General features: G+C 48.4%; 2 protein-coding genes across 4 annotated transcripts in view; one reads left to right on the top strand and one right to left on the bottom strand.

The window, feature by feature from the left end:
- Positions 1–1,429: 1,429 nt before the first annotated feature.
- LOC311112004 (gap junction alpha-5 protein-like) lies at positions 1,430–4,274 on the top strand (the record flags this gene model as incomplete). Its single annotated transcript, XM_084154965.1, has 2 exons — positions 1,430–1,502; positions 3,035–4,274. Exon 2 carries the CDS (start codon positions 3,066–3,068, stop codon positions 4,272–4,274), a length of 1,209 nt encoding a protein of 402 aa, XP_084011091.1. The 5' UTR covers positions 1,430–1,502; positions 3,035–3,065.
- Positions 4,275–12,184: 7,910 nt separating this feature from the next.
- LOC311112585 (B-cell CLL/lymphoma 9 protein-like) overlaps positions 12,185–21,178 on the bottom strand; it is a 34,421-nt gene continuing 25,427 nt past the window's right edge. For all 3 annotated transcript variants that reach the window (XM_084155724.1, XM_084155725.1, XM_084155726.1), the window contains 4 exons: positions 18,661–18,754; positions 16,047–18,345; positions 14,950–15,201; positions 12,185–14,679 (listed from right to left, as the gene is read on the bottom strand). In XM_084155724.1, the coding sequence (XP_084011850.1) occupies positions 13,547–14,679; positions 14,950–15,201; positions 16,047–18,345; positions 18,661–18,754 (3,778 nt within the window). In that variant the 3' untranslated portion in view covers positions 12,185–13,546. The remainder of the gene's footprint in view (positions 14,680–14,949; positions 15,202–16,046; positions 18,346–18,660; positions 18,755–21,178) is intronic.

Raw genomic sequence — 21,178 nt, 5'->3', positions numbered from 1 at the left:
CTAGAAGGACCATACCATGCCATGACCCCCAGGAATGTGGAAATAGTGTTTGGTGTGGATTGTACAACAATCAAGCCACATTGTGTAGAACTAGACAACCCGGGTATACCAATAAGGAGCATAAGAGTGAGAACAAGAATCATAAGGGAGTCAAGGAGCTTTGGGACTATCATTATTTGGTTAACACAGACACAAGACAAAAAGTAGAATAAAGGATTGTGTGCTGTTCTTTCCTTATATCACAGAACAGAAAGAACCACCCTGTCCTCTCCTATCAGGTATCCCAGAGTGTTTTCAAGATATTTCCCCCTTCTCTCTTCATTCAACAGCTGCCCTCTGTGTCACCAGCACAGAAATATAATTACCATAAGGGACATTCCCATTTAAGTCAATGTTCTGTGTAGCCATGAGTGTGAAATTGCAGTGGTCTGAGGGGCTTCATCCATTCTAGTTTTTCTATTTCTATGGACTCCAGACAAGCACCAAGCACCGTAAAGCGAGCGCCATTGTTCTCCTTCCTGAGGTAAACAACAGAAGGAGCAGTGGGAGCACCTTCTTCCTCCCTAATGTACCCCCAGCTGCCAAGACCCCAGTCAGGTACATTATCCTGGTGCTGATCTAAGTAAGACGAGGCCTGCAAAGTGCCAACAAGCACTGAGGGAACCCATTATGATTTATGAGCTGGTCTGCGGGTCATTTTTATTTATGTTTTGCCTTTAAACACTGACAGCAGGACTGCTTGGCCTGCTTGGTGTGAGAAAAAAACGATTGAAGGGTTGGTGTTTTTTCTCAAAGCGCAGAGATGAGCTTTTTTGAGACTTGATTTCTTGAGTACGGGCGATTTCCTTTTAAGTGCCTTGGCAGTAGGAAATCATATTGTTTGACATTGCTTCCTCGACTGTCTGGGGGGAGACAGGATGGCGACCAAGACCCCTCAGACAGAAATGTAAAGGGAGGTGAGTTTCTATGGGAAGTGAGTCCGTCTAAATGACTGTTCTCAAACCGATTGACTAAATAGATGTGCATCAGCAGTAAAAACCCATTCTTCTTACTAGAAAGAAGTATTATTTATATTATGTCTTTAAAAAAAACACTTTCCACTCAGACGTAGTTCCCATAACTTGCTGAGGTCACTGTCATGTGGTCACTGTAAAGCGTCCTCACCACACAATCTACTGGTCTGCTATAGATAAAGAAGGGAAACCCTATTGGCCCACTTTCCCTCTTACTCAGACACACACACACACACACACACATGTGAACACACACTCATGCACTTACACACACACACACTGTCTAACGAACACCCTCACTGATCACTGATCCTGCAGCTCCATACTTTCCACTGGTCCTGCCCTTCAGGAGAAGTGAGGGAGAAAGAGAAGGGAAATGCTACAAAGTAACAGTAGAGAGAAAGACTGAGGATCTATACAGTCTGAAGAAAAATACAACCTTCAGTGCCAGATGGATTTTAGTCCAAGGAGGGTTTATTGTCTCTGCTGGTAAGACTGAAAAGGACTTCTTAGCAGTGAACGCAACCTTAATTTGAACCACTTAGTCTGTACAATGGTAATTATCGTACTGAATAGTTTGTCAAACATCAAGTTTGTAAAGCTGTCTTTTTACATATGCTATTTAGTTTAATAAAGGTTTTCACTGTGTGCCTACTGTATGAAACTAAGTATTATGAAACATTGTTCAATAGACACTGCTTTGCTTATCCTTTGTATGAGTGTGAGTGGGGGGAGTCTGGAGAACACACTACTGTACTGTCTGTGCTCATGGAGCCGATGTGGAATCGCCAGCTAGTGAGCTGTGTGCGCTAGTAGTGTACAATCAGTGACATCACTCTAAAACATATAAGTAGCTGTTTCCCTTGCTCTGCAAGGGCCAAGGCTTTTGTATCGTGACAGGTAATGCTGCTAGTTCGAGTGCAGATATATATGCGCAGAGAGAAGAGCTGATAGTAGAGTTCATGGTGTGATGAAATGGTAAAGCTCAGGTGTCTGTAAGTTAGACCTAGACAACTACCAAGAAGAAGAAGAAGACTTTCCTATACTAAAATAAACATGATGAATAATATCAAGTTATTTATATTGTCATATGACCATATGACATCTGTTATTGGAAAATGCTTTTGTGGGAATTTCTTCACTCAGTTCTGAGACGTATTAATTTCCATCAACAGAAACAAAGTGCATTGATTTATTAGTTCTTAGCTCTTTATTGATTTCTCACATCTTACCAGTCACCACCTCCTTATGGACTTAGTTTGTTTTCAATGTCAAGAAATATGCACCACCAATCTCTGGCCAAAGGAAATATAAATCAGTATGTCTCACTCTTTCCCAGGCTAAGTAATGCAAAGATAAGCCCTGTGACATGTTTGTTTCTGTGTTTTTGTTGACTTTAGACTTCCTTAAAACTGACATCCGATTTCCCAGATTGCTGGGCCAGGCAGGCAGGGCTGTGGGAACATACTTGGCCCAAACCAGGCCAGTTTACTGAGCTCACTATGGTCACACAGGGAAAAAAGTCTATTAATATACCCAGTCCACAGCCCCAAACACGCCTGGTACAAAACAGCATAGAACCGTAAAGCACAGCATCACTCAGTACAGTACAGCTCAGCATAGCACATAATACTTTGGTGTAATGAAGAGATACTTGGAAACCAGTAAAATATAAACACAAGTCAACACTGCATGGCACAAGTGAATTAAGTCACAAAGTGTGACAAGCCATAAAACCGAATAATCAAAAGTCCTGAAAAAAGAAACACAAATAAAATATCCCACAGAACAACAACAGCACTTTCATTCAATGAAGAAATGTAATTCATTGATTTATAAGTGCAGTAGATCGTAGTTAGCCTGGTCCCAGATCTGTTTGTAATGTCTTGCCAACTCCTATGGTCAATGGCATACCAGTGACCATCAGAGTTGGAAAGACAACGCAAACAGATCTGGGACCAGGCTAGATGGTAGTCATAGATGGTGACTGACTGTTCCCTGTCTGCTCTACTCTCTCCCAGGCCGTTCCAGAGGTGTGGCGTGTGACGGGTGATGGCCGACTGGAGTCTCCTGGGCAACTTCTTGGAAGAGGTGCAGGAACACTCGACGTCTGTGGGCAAGGTATGGCTCACCATCCTCTTCATCTTCCGTATTCTGGTCTTGGGCACGGCCGCCGAGTCTTCATGGGGCGACGAGCAGGAGGACTTCACCTGCGACACGGAGCAGCCCGGCTGTGAGAACGTTTGTTACGACACCGCCTTCCCCATCGCCCACATCCGCTACTGGGTGCTGCAGATTGTCTTCGTGTCCACGCCGTCGCTCATCTACATGGGCCACGCCATGCACACGGTGCGCATGGAGGAGAAACGCCGGCGCAAGGAGCAGGAGGACCAGGGGGGAGGTGACAGGGAGGAAGGAGGAGAGGACGGCGTAGAGGAGAAGCATTATCTGGAGCACGGGGGAGAGAAGGGGGGAGAGTGCGGGAAGGAGGGCAGCGGCATGGGGAGGGTGAGTCTGCGCGGGGCGCTGCTGCGGACTTACGTGTTGAGCATCCTGATCCGGACGCTAATGGAGGTGGTCTTCATCGTGGTGCAGTACCTCCTCTACGGGGTCTTCCTCAATGCCCTGTACGTGTGCCACAGCCGGCCCTGTCCCCACCCGGTTAACTGTTATGTCTCGCGGCCCACGGAGAAGAATGTGTTCATCGTGTTCATGCTGGCCGTGTCGGGCGTGTCACTGTTTCTCAGCGCTGTAGAGCTCTACCACCTGGCCTTTAAGCAGTGTCAGAGGTTTCTGAGGAGTAAACGACAACAGCAACAACAACAGCAGCAACAGCTACTACAAGGACGCACGCCCTCAAGTGCAACGGTCATCGCCGCTGAACCTGACAGCCCACCCCGTCCGTCCATGCCCTGCACCCCGCCCCCAGACTTCAGCCAGTGTGTGAGCTCTTCCCCTCACACCCACCCCATGCACTCCCACCCCCATCCTAGCTGCCCCCCCTTCAACAACCGGCTGGCCCACCAGCAGAACTCGGTCAACATGGCCACCGAGCGCCACCGTGTTGTCCACGACGACCTGGGGACGGAAGACTTCCTGCACATGACCTATGAGGGGCACGCCGACATGCCCAACGCCTGCAACCCGCCCCCTTCGCTGCTCCATAATGGCTTCCAAAATGGCTTCCTGAAGGAAAAGAGGCGTCTGAGCAAGACCAGCGGCTCCAGTAGCCGTGTGCGACCCGATGACTTGGCTGTATAGCCCCAATTCCCAACACACACACTGTCCCTGGATCGTTTCAAACACACACACACACACAAGACTGGGATGACTATGGCTCATCTGTTGTGGGGGACTAATTTGAACACTGCATGGCACAAGTCAACGAAGTCACAAAGTGTCCAAAGTCGTGAAACTGAATATTCAAGCTAATCAAAAGTCCTGAAATACGGATGCTTGAGGAACAATTGACATACACATTGGCACTTAGATATCATTAGTATGGGTCTCAGTCATGGTTTTGAGAAATGGATCCACGGGCACAACACAGCTGTAGAGGGGTTAGTGCCTTCATTTTTAGCCCCCAGGACTAATCCACTAATGTGACTGTCTGAGACATCTGTCTGGTTGCATCCTAAATGGCACCCTAATGCCTATATAGTGCACTACTTTTAACCAGGGCCATTTAGCTTTGGTCAAAAGTAGTGCACTATGTAGGGGAATAAGGTGACATTCGGGACAGAGACATTGACTCTGACTGCTGTCTCGGAGTCTCTCACTGAGAGACAGGGGGGCCTTGTGCCAGACCTGAGAATGAGTGGGTCACTGCCACACTATCAGCTCTGTGACACTGACTGGCTGCTAAGTGGAACAGATGACAGCCAGTCTGTCACTCAGAGAGAGAGAGATATGTGAAGGACGGCTGTCTGTCAGTGACCCACAAACACACACTTAGACGAATGCTATGCGTGTGTAGGCTTGCTCTCTCTCACGCATGCACGAACGCACACACGAACACATACACTACATTTACAGAGGCATGCAGACTTTCATTGACATACAATACAAATACCCAGACACACCATGCGAATCGTGATGATGTCATCACCTCCCACCAGAGATCCAATAGGACCTACAAGGATAACCCATGGAATTAGGGTAACAATGCCTTATGCTTCAGATTTAGTACTATGCATGGTTAAAGAGAGACAGACAAATGACAACCTATGCTGATCATGGCTTTGTTGATGTGGAACCCTCATTGCTGAAAGCAGACATCACAAGCTTCCCAGGGTGAGGGGAGAACATAGTTCATAGTGCATAGTCCAGATACCCTGACTGACCTGGGCCCGGTTTCACAAAAGCATCTTAAGGCTAAGTTCATAGTTAGAACCTTCGTAGGAGCATCGTTAAATCTCCGACCTGTTTCCCAAAACCATCATTATTAACGTTGCACGTGAAAAAAGGCTTGTAATCTAACGCCTGCCTCAGACCACTCCTAGAACAGCTAACAGCGTCGTTCTATGCTTTTTTTGCCCTCCCGCGTCAATTTATACACAGAAGATCTACGCTAAACATAGAATCACATGGTTTATCCATCTCTGTGACTGCTTTATATTTTATTTTTTATTTAACTAGGCAAGTCAGTTAAGAACAAATTCAATTCTTATTTACAATGACGGCCTACCAAAAGGCAAAAGGCCTTCCGGATAGCCTGAGTGCACTTATTTCTCATTTGCCTGAACGAGAGCCAGTCAGCATGAGTATGCGTGTGCCGAGCCTTTCGCCAAATGGAATTCTTGAGGTGGAGTAACTGTCAGATCACGGTCGAACCAGGGGATGAACCTGTTTTTAATTCTCATTTTCTTTATGGTGGCGTTTGTTAACAACACCACTGAAAATATCAAAAAAGAAGGTCCAAGCGTCTTCGACAGAGGGGATCAAGCTGATTCTATACCAATTTACAGAGGCTAGGTCATGAAGGAAGGCTTGCTCATTAAAGTTTTTTAGCAAGTGTCTATGACAAATCAGGACAGGTCATTTCACTGAGCAGCCATTATGAACACAGTGATCACTAAGGTCATTACAGAAAACACCAGACTGATACCTATCAGGATTATTTGTGAGGAAAACATCAAGGAGCGTAGCCTTTTCTGGGTGTTTGGAGTCATACCTTGTCGGATTGGTAATAATCTGAGAAAGATTTAGGGAGTCCCATTGCTTTAGGACTTGGTCAAGTGGTATAAGCGTGTCCCAGTTTAGGTCACCTAGCAGGACAGATTTATTGTAAGGTGCCAGGAGAGAGCTTAGGGCATTTAGGGCACAGGCCTGTGCTGATGGTGGACGATAACACCCAGCAGCAGTCAACAAAGAGCTATTTGAAAGTTTAATGCTTACAATCAGAATTGGGGCTAGCAACAGTAGATGGGCCAGGGTGTACGTGCACATTTCCAGATATCATCAGCAGTAATACAGTCAGGGCACGGCAGAGGACAGGGAGAGCTCTGCAGTGTTGATTTATGACATTTGAATGTGCATTAGATGGCAACAAGATCCTATTGTACAGCAATTTCATCATGTAACGTGAATACAAAGCTGGCGAGAGGTTGTTAGAATAGGATTCTGAATAGAATAGAGTCTGTGTAACCAATAGAGAGTCAGAGTCCCGAGTGTGGGAACAAACATAGTCTGTCCCATGGTTGGGTAAACAAGCAAGTTCAAAGTTAACAAAGCATGCAGGAGTCATGAGGCAAATTGCATAAAGCACAAGAAAAAAATATAACGACTTGGGGCTAGCCATTGTAAGTTCAGAGTCACTCACACCAACAGTGCGTGTGTGCTGGAGGCGAGCGAAAGCTCGGGAGAGAGGGGGTAGTGTGGCGGGGGTACCTGTACCAGACAGGGGGAGACAGGCCAGGGCAGACAGATCGCCAGGTGGAATCCAAGCAGCAGTGCAGCAGGCAACGGCAGTAGGTGTCACACCCACTTGGGAGAAGCTTTTTTGGGGAGGCAGAGTCCTTGTAGAAAATTCCAGCTAGCTAGCTAACGTAGTTAGCAAGTCTCTGTCCACCGTTTTTTTCCGCGTGGAAAAGGAGGTTGTTGGCTAGCTACATCTCTTCAGTTTCGGCGAATGGTCCTTTGCGACGTCCGAACAAAGTTGTCCTGTGGCTGTTGTATTTTGGAGATTGCGAGGAGGATATCTTCTTATGTGATCAAATCAACAATATTGTTTCTTATTGAGGTAATTTACAATTGAAGTGTCCTGGCTGCATATCAGTTCAAAATAGAGATGAATCCAGGGGGTACTGTATTGTAATGACCTCTGCACAGATGGAGGGGGTTTCAAAGGCCTCTGCATTTGGGTGGGGGAGGCTGTGAAACTCTCCTGCCATTGTTGGGCTCAAGGGCTTTGACACCTCAGTGCTAATTGATCTGATCTGTTCTGTCCTAGCAAGCTTGGTAGCCTTAACCTAGCATTCAGTCCTTATAAAGTAAATATATCGGTGATTTAGTGCATTTTCATTGGGTAAGCATTATTTATAATAAGCCTCCTAGATATTTGCAGCCATAGGTGAGAATATCTCTCTAGGAGCTGATCCGTTGTCAGTATTGTGAAGTAATTATAATGTTGAGGAACGATTTGAATGGAGAAAGCTGATCCGAGAGCAGCGCTCCCTTTCTTTCGATCCTATCAGTATTGATTGACACAATGCTCCAACGACGCACTTAGCAACCGTTCTCTCTGCGTGGTGTTTTGGGAAACGCATGTTACATCTTCGGCCGTTGTAGGAAAGCTCCATGGTTAAAACATTCGTAAGTCTAAATTCCATCGCTATCGGGAAACCCGGGCCCAGACCTTGAACGTGATCTTGCCAAACTAGTGTCTGTCTATTGCCAAGGAAAGACAGTTTTAGTTTATCACTGTCAGGTCGTGAGTTAGCAGACTGAGGAAAGTAAACCAGAGGGGAATTATCTTAATTTTGGGAAAGTCATTCCCTTCCAGGATTATCAAACAGAAGGACTGATATACAGTACCAGTCAAAAGTTTGGACACACCTACTCATTCAAGGGTTTTTCTTTATTTTTACTATTTTCTACATTGTAGAATAATAGTGAAGACATCAAAACTATGAAATAACACATATGAAATAATGTAGTAACAAAAAAAGTGTTAAACAAATCAAAATATATTTGATATTTGATATTCTTCAAATAGCCAACCTTTACCTTGAAGACAGCTTTGCACACTCTTGGCATTCTCTCAACCAGCTTCACCTGGAATGCTTTTTCAACAGTCTTGAAGGAGTTCCCACATATGCTGAGCACTTGTTGGCTGCTTTTCCTTCACTCTGCCGTCCAACTCATCCCAAACCATCTCAATTGGGTTGAGGTCGGGGGGTTGTGGAGGCTAGGTGTTCTGATGCAGCACTCCATCACTCTCCTTCTTGGTAAAATAGCCCTTACACAGCCTGGAGGTGTGTTGGGTCATTGTCCTGTTGAAAAACAAATGATAGTCCCACTAAGCCCAAACCAGATGGGATGGCGTATCGTTGCAGAATGCTGTGGTAGCCATGCTGATTAAGTGTGCCTTGAATTCTAAATAAATCACAGACAGTGTCACCAGCAAAGCACCCCCACATCTCCTCCTGTCACGATCGTCATACACAACGGACCAAGGCGCAGCGTGATATGCGTACATTCTTTATTTACTAGTACACACGAACAAAACAACAAACCAAAACGATACGTGAAGTCCAAGGTTAAACACCAAAACAAACCTTAAACGGAACAAGATCCCACAAATGACAAGTGCAAAAGAGGCTGCCTAAGTATGGTACCCAATCAGAGACAACAAGCCACAGCTGCCTCTGATTGGGAACCACCCCGGCCAACATAGAAACACATGAACTAGAACAAGAACATAGAAAACACAACACAGACACTACACACCCTGGCTCAACATTAAAGAGTCCCCAGAGCCAGGGCGTGACACCTCCTCCATGCTTTACAGTGGGAAATACACATGCGAAGATCATCCGTTCACCCACACTGCGTCTCACAAAGCCACGGCGGTTGGAACAAAAAATCTCCCATTTGGACTCCAGACCAAAGGACAAATTATCCACCGGTCTAATGTCAATTGCTCATGTTTCTTGGCCCAAGCAGGTCTCTTCTTCTTATTGGTGTCCTTTAGTAGTGGTTTCTTTGCAGCAATTCGACCATGAAGGCCTGATTCACAGTCCCCTCTGAACAGTTAATGTTGAGATGTGTCTGTGACTTGAACTCTGTGAAGCATTTATTTGGGCTGCAATTTCTGAGGCTGGTAACTCTAATGAACTATTCCTCTGCAGCAGAGGTAACTCTGGGTCTTCCATTCCTGTTGCGGTCCTCATGAAAGCCAGTTTAATCATAGCGCTTGATGGTTTTTGCGACTGCACTTGAAGAAACTTTCAAAGTTCTTTAAGTCTTGTCTTAAAGTAATGCTGGACTGTCATTTCTCTTTGCTTATTTGAGCTGTTCTTGCCATAATATGGACTTGGTCTTTTACCAAATAGGGCTATCTTCTGTACACCCCCCCCCCCCCCACTTTTAAGAAGGCACACCTGTTAATTGAAATGCATTCCAGGTGACTACCTCATGAAGCTGGTTGAGAGAATGCCAAGAGTGTACAAAGCTGTCATCAGGGCAAAGGGTGGCTACTTTGAAGAATCTCAAATATAAAATATATTTTGATTTGTTTAACACTTTTTTGGTTACTACATGATTCCATATGTGTTATTTCATAGTTATGTCTTCACTATTATTCTATAATGTAGAAAATAGTAAAAATAAAGAAGAACCCTTGAATGAGTAGTTGTGTCCAGACTTTTGACTGGTACTGTATAAATAAAATAGGACCTAGCATTTTTAGTTGGCAAAGTATGTGGTCGAAAACTGAAATAGTTTTGCACTGATTTACTGAATCTTTTTGTGTAGTGTTTTACAAAGTCTATCAGATTTACTTTTTTAAATGCTAAACTAAATCTAAATGAGAATTAAGAAAAAAAATGTCTAGCTAATTTTCAATGCATCTTTGTTTAACGTAAATTATATTGTATTGGGGTGGTGTCATTGCAATCACATATTTGTAAACTTAGCACTTTAGCAAAAAGCAATGTGAAAATCTGTGTCTTTAAAATGTTTTGTTTATTTTGTATGTAAAATTATATTTATATAGTCTGCTGTTAAAAACACATTTACCCGTGACACATATGATAGGAATTTACAAACGATATATTTAACTACTAATATTTTAAGTAGAGCGATTCTATTTTTCACACTGATGACAATATGTTCACTGTTCTATCTGCACTACATTGTATATTGACTGTGTGTACTGTAAAGACCACAAACTCTTCACACTAATTATGACAAAATGTAAAACGAGCACAAACTCAATATATACTTCCCATATGTGTCATGCACTGTATTTGACATATTTTCTAACCTATGAACACACCTCATTTATATTGGGTTTGACGTTTTTTTAAACTGGCTTCTTATCGAGCAACAGGGTCAATAATTTGTTGATTTTCCGTATCAGTTTCCATTCGTCCTGATCTTTTAGAACCCCTCGTTATAGCCATATTTAATCTGTGCGTATAAACCAGAGGCAGGAAAGGCAGGCTTCACAGCTGCAGGACAAACTTACCCTCTCTAAAATTAGCCCTGAGGGCGAAGCCCCCTTGGCCAGGCTAACGGACCAGGCTGCTCTCTGGAATGCTGGGTAATTATAGTGTCTTGGTGGACATTCGGAGCCAGAGGAAACCTTGGGAAATGATTCCCAGCGTTTACAAACTTTTTGATAATAGGCTGGGGAATGATTCCCAGCATTTCGCAGGGCATGGCCTGGATGGGAGCCAAAGAGAATTCCCTGGCGGTTAATTTACATACAATTGGAAAGTATGGACATTCATTGGAAATAGATAGTCAATACCTTTGCTTGAATTCAGTGTTTCAGAGTAGGAGTGCTGATCTAGGATCAGTTTAGCCTTTTAAATCAATGAATAAGAGGGGGGGGGGGGGGGCTGATCCTAGCTCAGTACTCCTACTCTGAGATGCTTTAAGGAATACGGGCCCTGATCTTATATAGTTATCATTTTGGCCTGATACACTTGAAGCATTATTTCAGCACTACACAGGAGTAAAATAATTTCAACCCATGTGCTATTGGCCAACACCATTCTGTCGGATGTTGCTGCCAGTTCCGATCTTCAATAACAACAAAAAAGTTTAACAATGCACTAGGCTCTAGTAAGTAGAGCAGTAGTTCTCAACCAGGCACCCCTGGGGGTACTTGGCCTATCCACAGTGAGTACTTGAAGAGTCTCATAAGACCATAGGCTTACTGGTGAAATGCACGAGGGGGTACTTCTGAAGTACTCCGGGCAGAATAAAATGTGATTGGTGGTAGAGTAACCCAAGAAGTTTGAGAACCACTGGAGTAGAGTACCACATTAGGACTCTGTAAAAATGGGATGTAAGCGCCACTGACCAGTGTTTCTCCACTAGGTGGCCATATTGCCCTATACAGTGTGAGATCCTTTGCAACTGACACAAAGGATTTTTCCATATTGTTTTGATGGAAAATAACATTAGTCATATGTAGATTACTCCTCCAAAGGTGTGCTTAACTTGTGTCAAGGGAATTCTGGTGTGCTAGGGGAAAATATTATACGACACATCACAGACATAGGGACAGATTTGGTTAGCACTGGCACTGATCCAATATTTGTACTTCAAACTACACTGTTGAATGAATATGCAGGAACAACTTATTCCTGACACCATTCTTTACCATTAAAAGTTCTGGAGGAAATTGATGTTATGTATTGAATATTTCAGACTTCACTATTCTAAAATGTAGGTTTGTTAAAACACTGTGATGTGAAGGGCACCAACAGGCTATATGACCAAAACATATGAATGTGAGACACCTAGTAAATTATTAATGATAAGTTCCCACAAACACAACCACACAGACATTCCAAAAGTTGTACATTTTAAAGAATGGATACCTTAGATGAGTCATGGGGGCTAGCTAGCTACTACACTAGAGCCTTGCTGGGATTCAGTGTCCCTGTGTCTGAGGAAAAAGCCCTTTGAAACCGAAACACAACACAGCCCACCTGTATACCAAACAATATATTTTATTTGTCTTCCAACACCACAGCCCTGTACCAAATTCAATGGAGTCACAACATGACAATGCGTTAACACAGGAGAGGCAGGGACACAGAGACAACCTATTACCTCTTTTTCTGTTAAGTTTTTTGTGTGGCATTTTTGTAAACAATTTTTCTGCAAAATTCCATGGTCACCACCCCTCCAAGTAATCCAGACATGGTTAGGGCTGCTTCTTCTTTACTCTCCTCTATGTACTCCTAGCCTGGAAGGGTGAGATCAGAGGTTTTGCTTGCTGCCGTGTCCGTCTGTCCGTCAGGGCAGAGAGGGGTTTGAGGTGTGACAGACATCACCCTCACCCCCCTACCCACAACCGCATATCCAAATCTAAACCAGGCCTCATCAGCACCTCACTGCATATGCCCGAGAATCACCCCTCCTACAGAGTGTTTTTTTTTTACAATAAAAAAGAGAAAAGAAAACACTTTCTTTACAGTTAAATCATGTTTGTGCTTTTTTAATAATACTATTATCTGTATGAGGTCATCGTTTGGCATATTATACAGAGTAACAAAGGAAAACGCAGTTTTTAAAATACTTTCACCCCCTCTACATGGTAAACAGCATTTCGGAGTGGGAGTTGCAGCGACGTTTGGCTACCCCCCCCCCCCCTTTACAAATGAAGATGGGAAAACAAACTAGAAGTCACTAGTAAAATCCCTTTAACAACACAAATACAGTACACAAATACAAAGAGCATTGAATCTCTGGAGGGTAGTGATGAGATGAGCTGTAAACATACAGCCAAAAATGGTGCAACTCGAGACACACAAAAAAACCTGTTACCTGCTTGTCTTTTCATTCAGTTCGTTGTGTTTTGAATCCTTTATTGTTCTTTACATTGAGTTGTTTGGCTGTTCTTATAACAACAGTACAGCTACGGACCTCTGGTCCCGGGTCATCCTTTTAGTTTTTATGAAGAGGCCCATTTCCTATCCGTCCGTAGAACCCTGGAGCTTAGACTCGTCCCGTACATTCTACGTTTTCCCAAACAACAGAGAAAGGTCAGTCCCCTCTGAAATGGTGTACATCTGCCTTCCCCTCCATGGAACACGCTGCAGTTGCACCACCACACCCGGCAGACTGCTAAATCAGCCCAAAAGTGTCTCGGGATGTGTGTGATGTGTGTGTGAGTATGTGCCAGTGTGAATGTATGCGTCCCCAGTCGACACAACAACTGCCTAAGAGAGCACAAGTCTCATTTGTATTCCTTTGTCTGCGCAGGTTCTAGACTTCAGGTTCAAGACTCCAGGTTCTAGACTCATGTGGGTTTCGAGTCAGGTCTTTAGTTTATACATGGCTGTAGCAGCTCAGAACATGAGGTTCCCGGGGTTTCCGGGACCAGGGTTGAAGCCCATGCCCATGTCCCCTGCCATGCCGCGAGGCCTCATCTGAGGCGGCATCATCATAGTCTGCTGGGGGCCACCCATGCCGTGGAGTGACATCATCATGTTGGGCGAGCCCACAGGGCCCGGGTGATTGTACATGGGGCCCCCCCTCTCTTTAACCTGCATCATCCCCGGCCCAGGTCCTCCCATCATGCCCGGCTGCTGCCCCGGCGACAGCATCCGGTGCTGGGGTCCCATCATGCCCTGGGGCATGAAGCCGGGGTGGCCCGGGTGTGGCTGCCGCATGGGATTGTGGCCAGGGTTCCCCATTGGCATGTCTTGGGGCCCCCCCATGTGGCCGGGGCCCGGCGGACCCCCCATCCCCTGCATGGGCATCCCCATCCTGGGGTTCCCCTCCACCATCATCCCCTGCATCTGGGGAGGGAAGCCCTGGGGGCCGGAGGGGTGAGGTGGCTTCCCCCCCGGGCCGTCGCCACCGCGGGGGAAGTAGGACAGAGTCTGGCTGGGCTTTTCCGATGGGATAATCCGGGAGAGGTCAAACTCCGGCATTCCGGTGGCTCCCGTTCTCATGACCTCGTGGAGGTCGTTATCATTGTTGAACATGTTGAAGTCCTGTCCTCCTCCTGGGGTGTTGGGTTTACACATGCCGCCCGGATCCCTGCCGGGGCCCATGTTGCCCATTCTGCCCATGGGGCCCCCCTCCACCTGGAAGCCCATGCCGTGGGGGAAACCACCCTGGGGCCCAGGGCTGTTGTGGGGGAAGGGGACCTGGTGAGGAGGGGAGTGACCGGGGGGGAATCCCTGGCCTCGGTGGGGGAAGCCCATTCGGCCCTGAGGTATCATCTGAGGGTTGCCCATCCCTGGGTCCTGCCCGCCGGGCATCATCATGCCGTGGGGCCCCATCATGCCCGGCCCCATGGGCCCCTGGTGGGGTCCCCCCATGGGGTTGGGCGAGGGCATCTGGTTAGGCATGCCGTGGGAGAGCGGCTGGGAGCCCATAGTGTTCATGCCCATGGGGCTAAGAGCGGGCATGGGGCCTTGTGACGTGGGAGCCATCATGCGGTTGTGGCCTGGGTGGTGGTTCATTCCCATACCTATAGGAGGCAGCAGAGAGACAGGCAGGGTGAGATCACTACATTCAAACCATAAAACAAAGAACAAAAACAAATAAAATGGTTGGCATACACTTATGCCTTGGTATAGTGAAAGTTTTAGGCTCCAGGGGTGTGGGTAGAAGACAATTGCAAATGTATAAGTATTTATGATTTGTAATGTGTTTTAATGGAAAATGGCCTGGTCTAAACTGCTACCTCTCAGGTAAAGCTGTGTGTGTGCAAAATATAACTGCATGTCAGAGCTCTTACCAGACATGTTGTTCATGGGCGGCAGGTTCGGAGAGCGGGCGGGTGGCGAGTCGTCGTCCGAGCTCGCCACTGTCTTGATGGCGTCGTGGTAGAGGGGCGTGGAAGTGGGCATGGCGAACTTGGACATGCGTGACATCATGATGGACAGGGGGTTCTGGGATATCGTGGGCTCAGGGGGCAGGGCGTAGGGGCTGCCAGATGGAAGACTGGAAGCACTACTGGAAGGGGGAGCTGTGGGGGGGCCATTCCCTCCTGAAGGGGAGAGGGAGAGGAAGAGGAGAAGGGGAGAGAGAAGAGAGGGAGGATGAGGAGGAGAAGGGGAGAGAGAAGAGAGGGAGAGGAGGAGGAGGAGGGAAGAGAGGGAGAGGAGGAGGAGAAGGGGAGAGAGAAGAGAGGGAGAGGAGGAGGAGGAGAAGGGGAGAGAGAAGAGAGGTAGAGGAGAAGGGGAGAGAGAAGAGAGGGAGAGGAGGAGGAGAAGGGGAGAGAGAAGAGAGGGAGGATGAGGAGGAGAAGGGGAGAGAGAAGAGAGGGAGAGGAGGAGGAGGAGGGAAGAGAGGGAGAGGAGGAGGAGAAGGGGAGAGAGAAGAGAGGGAGAGGAGGAGGAGAAGAAGGGGAGAGAGAAGAGAGGGAGAGGAGGAGGAGGGGAGAGAGAAGAGAGGTAGAGGAGAAGGGGAGAGAGAAGAGAGGGAGAGGAGGAGGAGAAGGGGAGAGAGAAGAGAGGGAGAGGAGGAGGAGGAGAAGGGGAGAGAGAAGAGAGGAAGAGGAGAAGGGGAGAGAGAAGAGAGGAAGAGGAGAAGGGGAGAGAGAAGAGAGGAAGAGGAGAAGGGGAGAGAGAAGAGAGGGAGAGGAGGAGGAGAGAGAGAAGAGAGGGAGAGGAGGAGAAGGGGAGAGAGAAGAGAGATTAGTTACATAAATATCCACTGTATCTTCTTATGCAGAGAACACGTAGGGCTGAATCCTAATTCAAGTCAAGCTTTCATAAAAAATGTCCCATTGCCTGAGTCTGAGTTAAGTCAAGTCAAGATTCAGTCCATTAAGCACAATCTACTGAACTGAATTGATGGAAGGCTAACAGAGGAGAACATTCTGGGACTCACCTTGCTCCACGTTGCCCATCATGTTGGGTGAGGTCATGCTGAGCGGCGGCTGCTTGTTGTTCTGGGGGATGCCCGGGCTCTGCATGGGGGGCTTAGGGGACGACGTCCACCCTGGGGAGGGGGCCGGGAGCGAGGGCGACTTCATGTGGACGGGGGAGGCTCCGGCTGAACCCATCATGGGGGGAGACTTGATGGAGGCGGCCGCCGCAGCTGCAGCCACTGCCGCCGCCGAAGGCCCCTGGAGCATGCCGGCCAGCTGGGAGGGCGTCTGGGGGGACTTGAGGTTCCCAGAGGGCGAGCCCAGCATGGGGGACTGGACTTGCCGCAGCGTAGGGGACTTGAGGGGGTTGATATTGGGTGAGTTAGCCTGGCCACCCTGGATGTCCTGGGGTCCCTTGCGGCCCCCCATGTTCCTCTGGTTGGGGGGCGGGCCCGGGTTGGGGGGCATGTGGCTGAGGCGACCGTTGCCGCCATGGTTGGGTCCTCGCTGGTCAGGGCCGAAGGGGGGTTCGCCTCTGGGGCCCCTAGGGTTCCCAGGCCCTGGCCCATGAGGCCCCATGCCTGGGAAGTGCCGGTTGGGGCCCATGTTGAAGTCCCCTGGGTGGTGCCCCTGGTCAGGGAAGGGAGGCCCCTGCATTATCTTCTGAGGGCCCATGTTCTCTGGCATGGAGCCTCCTCTCATCTTCATCATCTCCTCGGGGCTCATGTTCATGGGAGGTTCCCCCCTCATCTTAGCCTGCATTATCTGGGGGTTGGGCCCCATGTTCATGTTCCCAGGGCCCATGCTGAACTCATGGCCCATGTCGCGGCCCAAGCCCTTGACAAACTCCATCCTGGAGGATGGGCTCATGGGGCCAACGTCGCCAGGCATTCTGGGAAACATCATGCCTCCTCCGTTAGGGCCATTGCCGGGGCCGTCCATTGGCCCCCGGGGGCCATTACCCCCCATCATCCTGTTCATCTCCATGATCATGCCCGGGGGCAGCCCCATGCCCTGCTTGTCACCCCCCATGCCCTGCTGGAACATGGCCTCCTGCACCGCCTGTGGGTTGGGGAACCTCTCCACCCGACCCCCTGGCCCTACAAACGGCCCCTGTCCGGGCGGGAAACCCCTGCCATCGCCCATGTTGGGTCCCATGTCGTCGGGCCAGTTCATGCCGGTCCGGGGCCCCCTGGGGTTTGGGCCGCCCTCCATACCCGGGTTCATCATGCCAGGAGGGAAGCCGCCGGGCATCCTCTGCATGTGGGGGTGCATGGGGCCCCGGGGGCCCATGCTCATCTGCTCTGGGAAGTGCTCTGGGCCCCACATCTCCCCAGCCGAGTTAATCTGGTAGGGAGGCGGGGGCCCGCGCATCATGGGGCCCCGGGGGCCTTGTTGGTGCATCATCATGTCACCCATGGGCCCCCGGTGCTGCATCTGCTCCTGCTTTCTTTTCTTCTCCTCGTAGAACTCCTGCTGCAGCTTCAGCCATGCCATCTGCTCCGGGTTCATCCCTGTGTGATCCCCGTGCTCACCGCCGGGCCCTCCGTGAGAGTTCATATGTGGCCCAGGAGGCGGGGGCCCCAGATCGTCTGGGGAGAAGGGCATGTCTCTGAGGCCTCCGGGCCCAAACGGAGGGCCGTCCGGCCGGGGCCCCCCGGGGCCTCCAGGCTTCCCCAGGCTCTGGGACTGGGCCATCATGGCCTGGAGGGGGCCCTGCTCCCCTGGCTTCTTGGGCCCCCCCTCCATCATGCCGGGGTTGGACCCAGGGGGCCCGCCCGGGTTGCCTTGCCCCATGGCTACCATGTCTTTGAGGGAGAACTCCTTGTCGTCGGGGAAGAGCATGCGCTGGATGTCCCGGAGCGTCTGCAGGGAGCGCTCGCGGTGCTCCAGCTGCTCCTGGGACAGGCCCTCTGAGTTGTCCCCCATGCTGGACATCAGCTCGTGGGCCAGCTGCTGCTGCTGGGCCGTGAGTTTAGCGTCGGCCCCATTGGGAAGGTCCAGAGAGGGGAAGCCCTGTTGGGATGCCCCGGAGGGGGTCTGGTGGCCGGGTGTCCCTCCAGGGTTGCTGTTAGGGTCGTGGGGCGTGCCGTCCTGGGGGCTTCCGCTCTTAGAGTCCATGCCCCCAGAGGAGGCCCCGTCCTGGGGGAAGCTCCCAGGCTTGGCCCCCTGAGGCTGAGCTTCTGCTGGCTGCTGCTGGCCTGGTGGAGGTGCTTTGGAGGCCTGCTGGTGGTTCTGGTCGGAAGGGTGAGATGACTGCTGCTGGGGGGCTCCGCCCGGCTGCTTGGAGTCACCCCGAGGGGGTCCCATCTGATTATTCTACAACACAGGGTGAGAGCGAGAGAGGGGTTGGTGGGGTTACCAAAAGTTCCCGTTCACTGACTCTTACACATTAACAGACACTCAAAGCATGCCCGGTTGAATAATTAACATAGCTTTAGAAAATACATAATTATTTTGAGTTGGACCAATATCATAACATTATCCGAACCATGCTTAAAGTTTTAACATTATATTACCAGACCAACATGGGGCACAATGCAAATGGTCTGATAGGTTTTGATGATTCCCCAAATGTTATGAGAAATATTAAGCTAGTTAAAAGTAGTTTGTATTGAAGTGGGTTAGTCTTACCACAGGTAGATGGGGCTTGTTGCCCTTGGAGATGTTGCTCATGTGGAAGGCAATGATGTTGTCCGAGTGGCCAGTGAAGACCGCATCAGCTGCCCTGCAGACAGAGGGGCACACTTATGAGTAGGTGTGTGTGTGTGTGTGTGTGTGTGTGTGTGTGTGTGTGTGTGTGTGTGTGTGTGTGTGTGTGTGTGTGTGTGTGTGTGCATTTCAAACATGCTACAGGTGGAAGAGTCCCATTTCCAAATCAGATTAATAAATGAATCAATCAATCAATTTTATTTTATATAGCCCTTCTTACATCAGCTAATATCTCGAAGTGCTGTACAGAAACCCAGCCTAAAACCCCAAACAGCTAGTAATGCAGGTGTAGAAGCACGGTGGCTAGGAAAAACTCCCTAGAAAGGCGAAAACCTAGGAAGAAACCTAGAGAGGAACCAGGCTATGAGGGGTGGCCAGTCCTCTTCTGGCTGTGCCGGGTGGAGATTATAACAGAACCATGCCAAGATGTTCAAAAATGTTCATAAGTGACAAGCATGGTCAAATAATAATCAGGAATAAATCTCAGTTTGCTTTTCATAGCCGATCATTAAGAGTTGAAAACAGCAGGTCTGGGACAGGTAGGGGTTCCATAACCGCAGGCAGAACAGTTTAAACTGGAATAGCAGCAAGGCCAGGCGGACTGGGGACAGCAAGGAGTCACCACGGCCGGTAGTCCCGACGTATGGTCCTAGGGCTCAGGTCTCTCAGTTGGCTTTTCATAGCCGATCATTAAGAGTTGAAAACAGTAGGTCTGGGACAGGTAGGGGTTTCGTAGCCACAGGCAGAACAGTTGAAACTGGAATAGCAGCAAGGCCAGGCGGACTGGGGACAGCAAGGTGTCATCATGCCCGGTAGTCCTGACGTATGGTCCTAGGGCTCAGGTTCTCAGAGAGAAAGAGAGAACGAGAGAATTAGAGAGAGCATACTTAAATTCACACAGGACACTGGATAAGACAGGAGAAGTACTCCAGGTATAACCAACTAACCCCAGCCCCCCGACACATAAACTACTGCAGCATAAATACTGGAGGCTGAGACAGGAGCGGTCCGGAGACACTGTGGCCCCATCCGAAGAAACCCCCGGACAGGGCCAAACAGGAAGGATATAACCCCACCCACTCCGCCAAAGCACAGCCCCCGCACCACTAGAGGGATATCCCCAACCACCAACTTACAATCCTGAGACAAGGCCGAGTATAGCCCACAGAGGTCTCCACCACAGCACAAACCAAGGGGGGGGGGCGCCAACCCAGACATTGAAGCCTATCATTGAAGCCTATCATTAAAGCCATATTGGCACAATTGTGAACAATAACCACAGCAGACATTAAAAGGTCCAATGCAGACGTTTTTTAAAAATGTATTTCTGGGTAACAATTAGGTACCTTACTGTGATTGTTTTCAATTAAAATAGTCAAAAATAAACCAAAATTGCAAAGGGCAATTTCTCAAGCAAGAATTTAGCTAGGACTGTCTGGGAGTGGTCTTAGTTGGGAGTGGAAAACTGAAATGAGCTGTTATTGGCACAGAGGGTTGGAACTCTTATTGGTCTATTAACTAATTTACTGCATGTTGATATCATGGGCCTTTAAATCTACTTGGCATACTCCTTGGTTCACATATCAAAATCACAGACGGGGAAAGGGAAGGCATCTATATACTCTATCCACCGACTGGTTTCAAATCAGCAATAACCACAAAGGACTCAAGACGATCAAAAACCATAATCACCCGTCTGCGAATAGGCCACAGCAGCCTCAATTACTCTCTCCAATTACTTCTTCCATTCATGTAGACTAGAGTGCAGAATCTGGAACACCTCCATTAGTCTCATCACATTCCAGCCAGGTAGGCGGCGGCAATGCACCCAATACTGGTATGCACACCACCATAAAACCCCAACGAAGAAGAAGGAGTCCTTCATTCACTGCAGCTCAAGGATCCAATCCTACAAAGCATGAGGTTAGGAGATGTCTAGGGCAATTTTTTATCACTAATTGTCTTTTGACTAATCAGATCAGCTCTTTTGCCAATAATTGGGCAAACATCAGAATTGGGATGCCTGTGTAAACACAGCCAATGTGCTCTGGGAGGGAGTTCAAGCAACTATACGCAGTAATAGCCAGTTGAACTACACAGGTGAACTAAACAGGTGATGAGAGCTCCATGGTTAGGGACAGGAGTGGCAGGGCTGGAATGGCCTCGTCATCTCTCCTCATCAATCTATCAAATGTATTTATAAAGCCCTTTTTACATCAGCAGATGTCACAAAGTGCTTATACAGAAACCCAGCCTAAAACCCCAAAGAGCAAGCAATGCAGATGTAAAAGCACAGTGGCTAGGAAAAACTCCCTAGAAATGCAGGAACTTAGGAAGAAACCTAGAGAGGAACCAGGATCTGAGGGGTGGCCATTTTCGTCCCCTTCTGGCTGTGCCAGGTGGAGAATATAAGACTACATGGTCATTAAAGCCAGATCGT

Source organism: Coregonus lavaretus (assembly GCF_964263955.1).
Source record: "Coregonus lavaretus genome assembly, chromosome: 38".
Classification (NCBI taxonomy): domain Eukaryota; kingdom Metazoa; phylum Chordata; class Actinopteri; order Salmoniformes; family Salmonidae; genus Coregonus; species Coregonus lavaretus.
The sequence above is the reverse complement of the archived record's forward strand: the minus strand, read 5'-3'. Positions and strand labels throughout refer to the sequence as shown.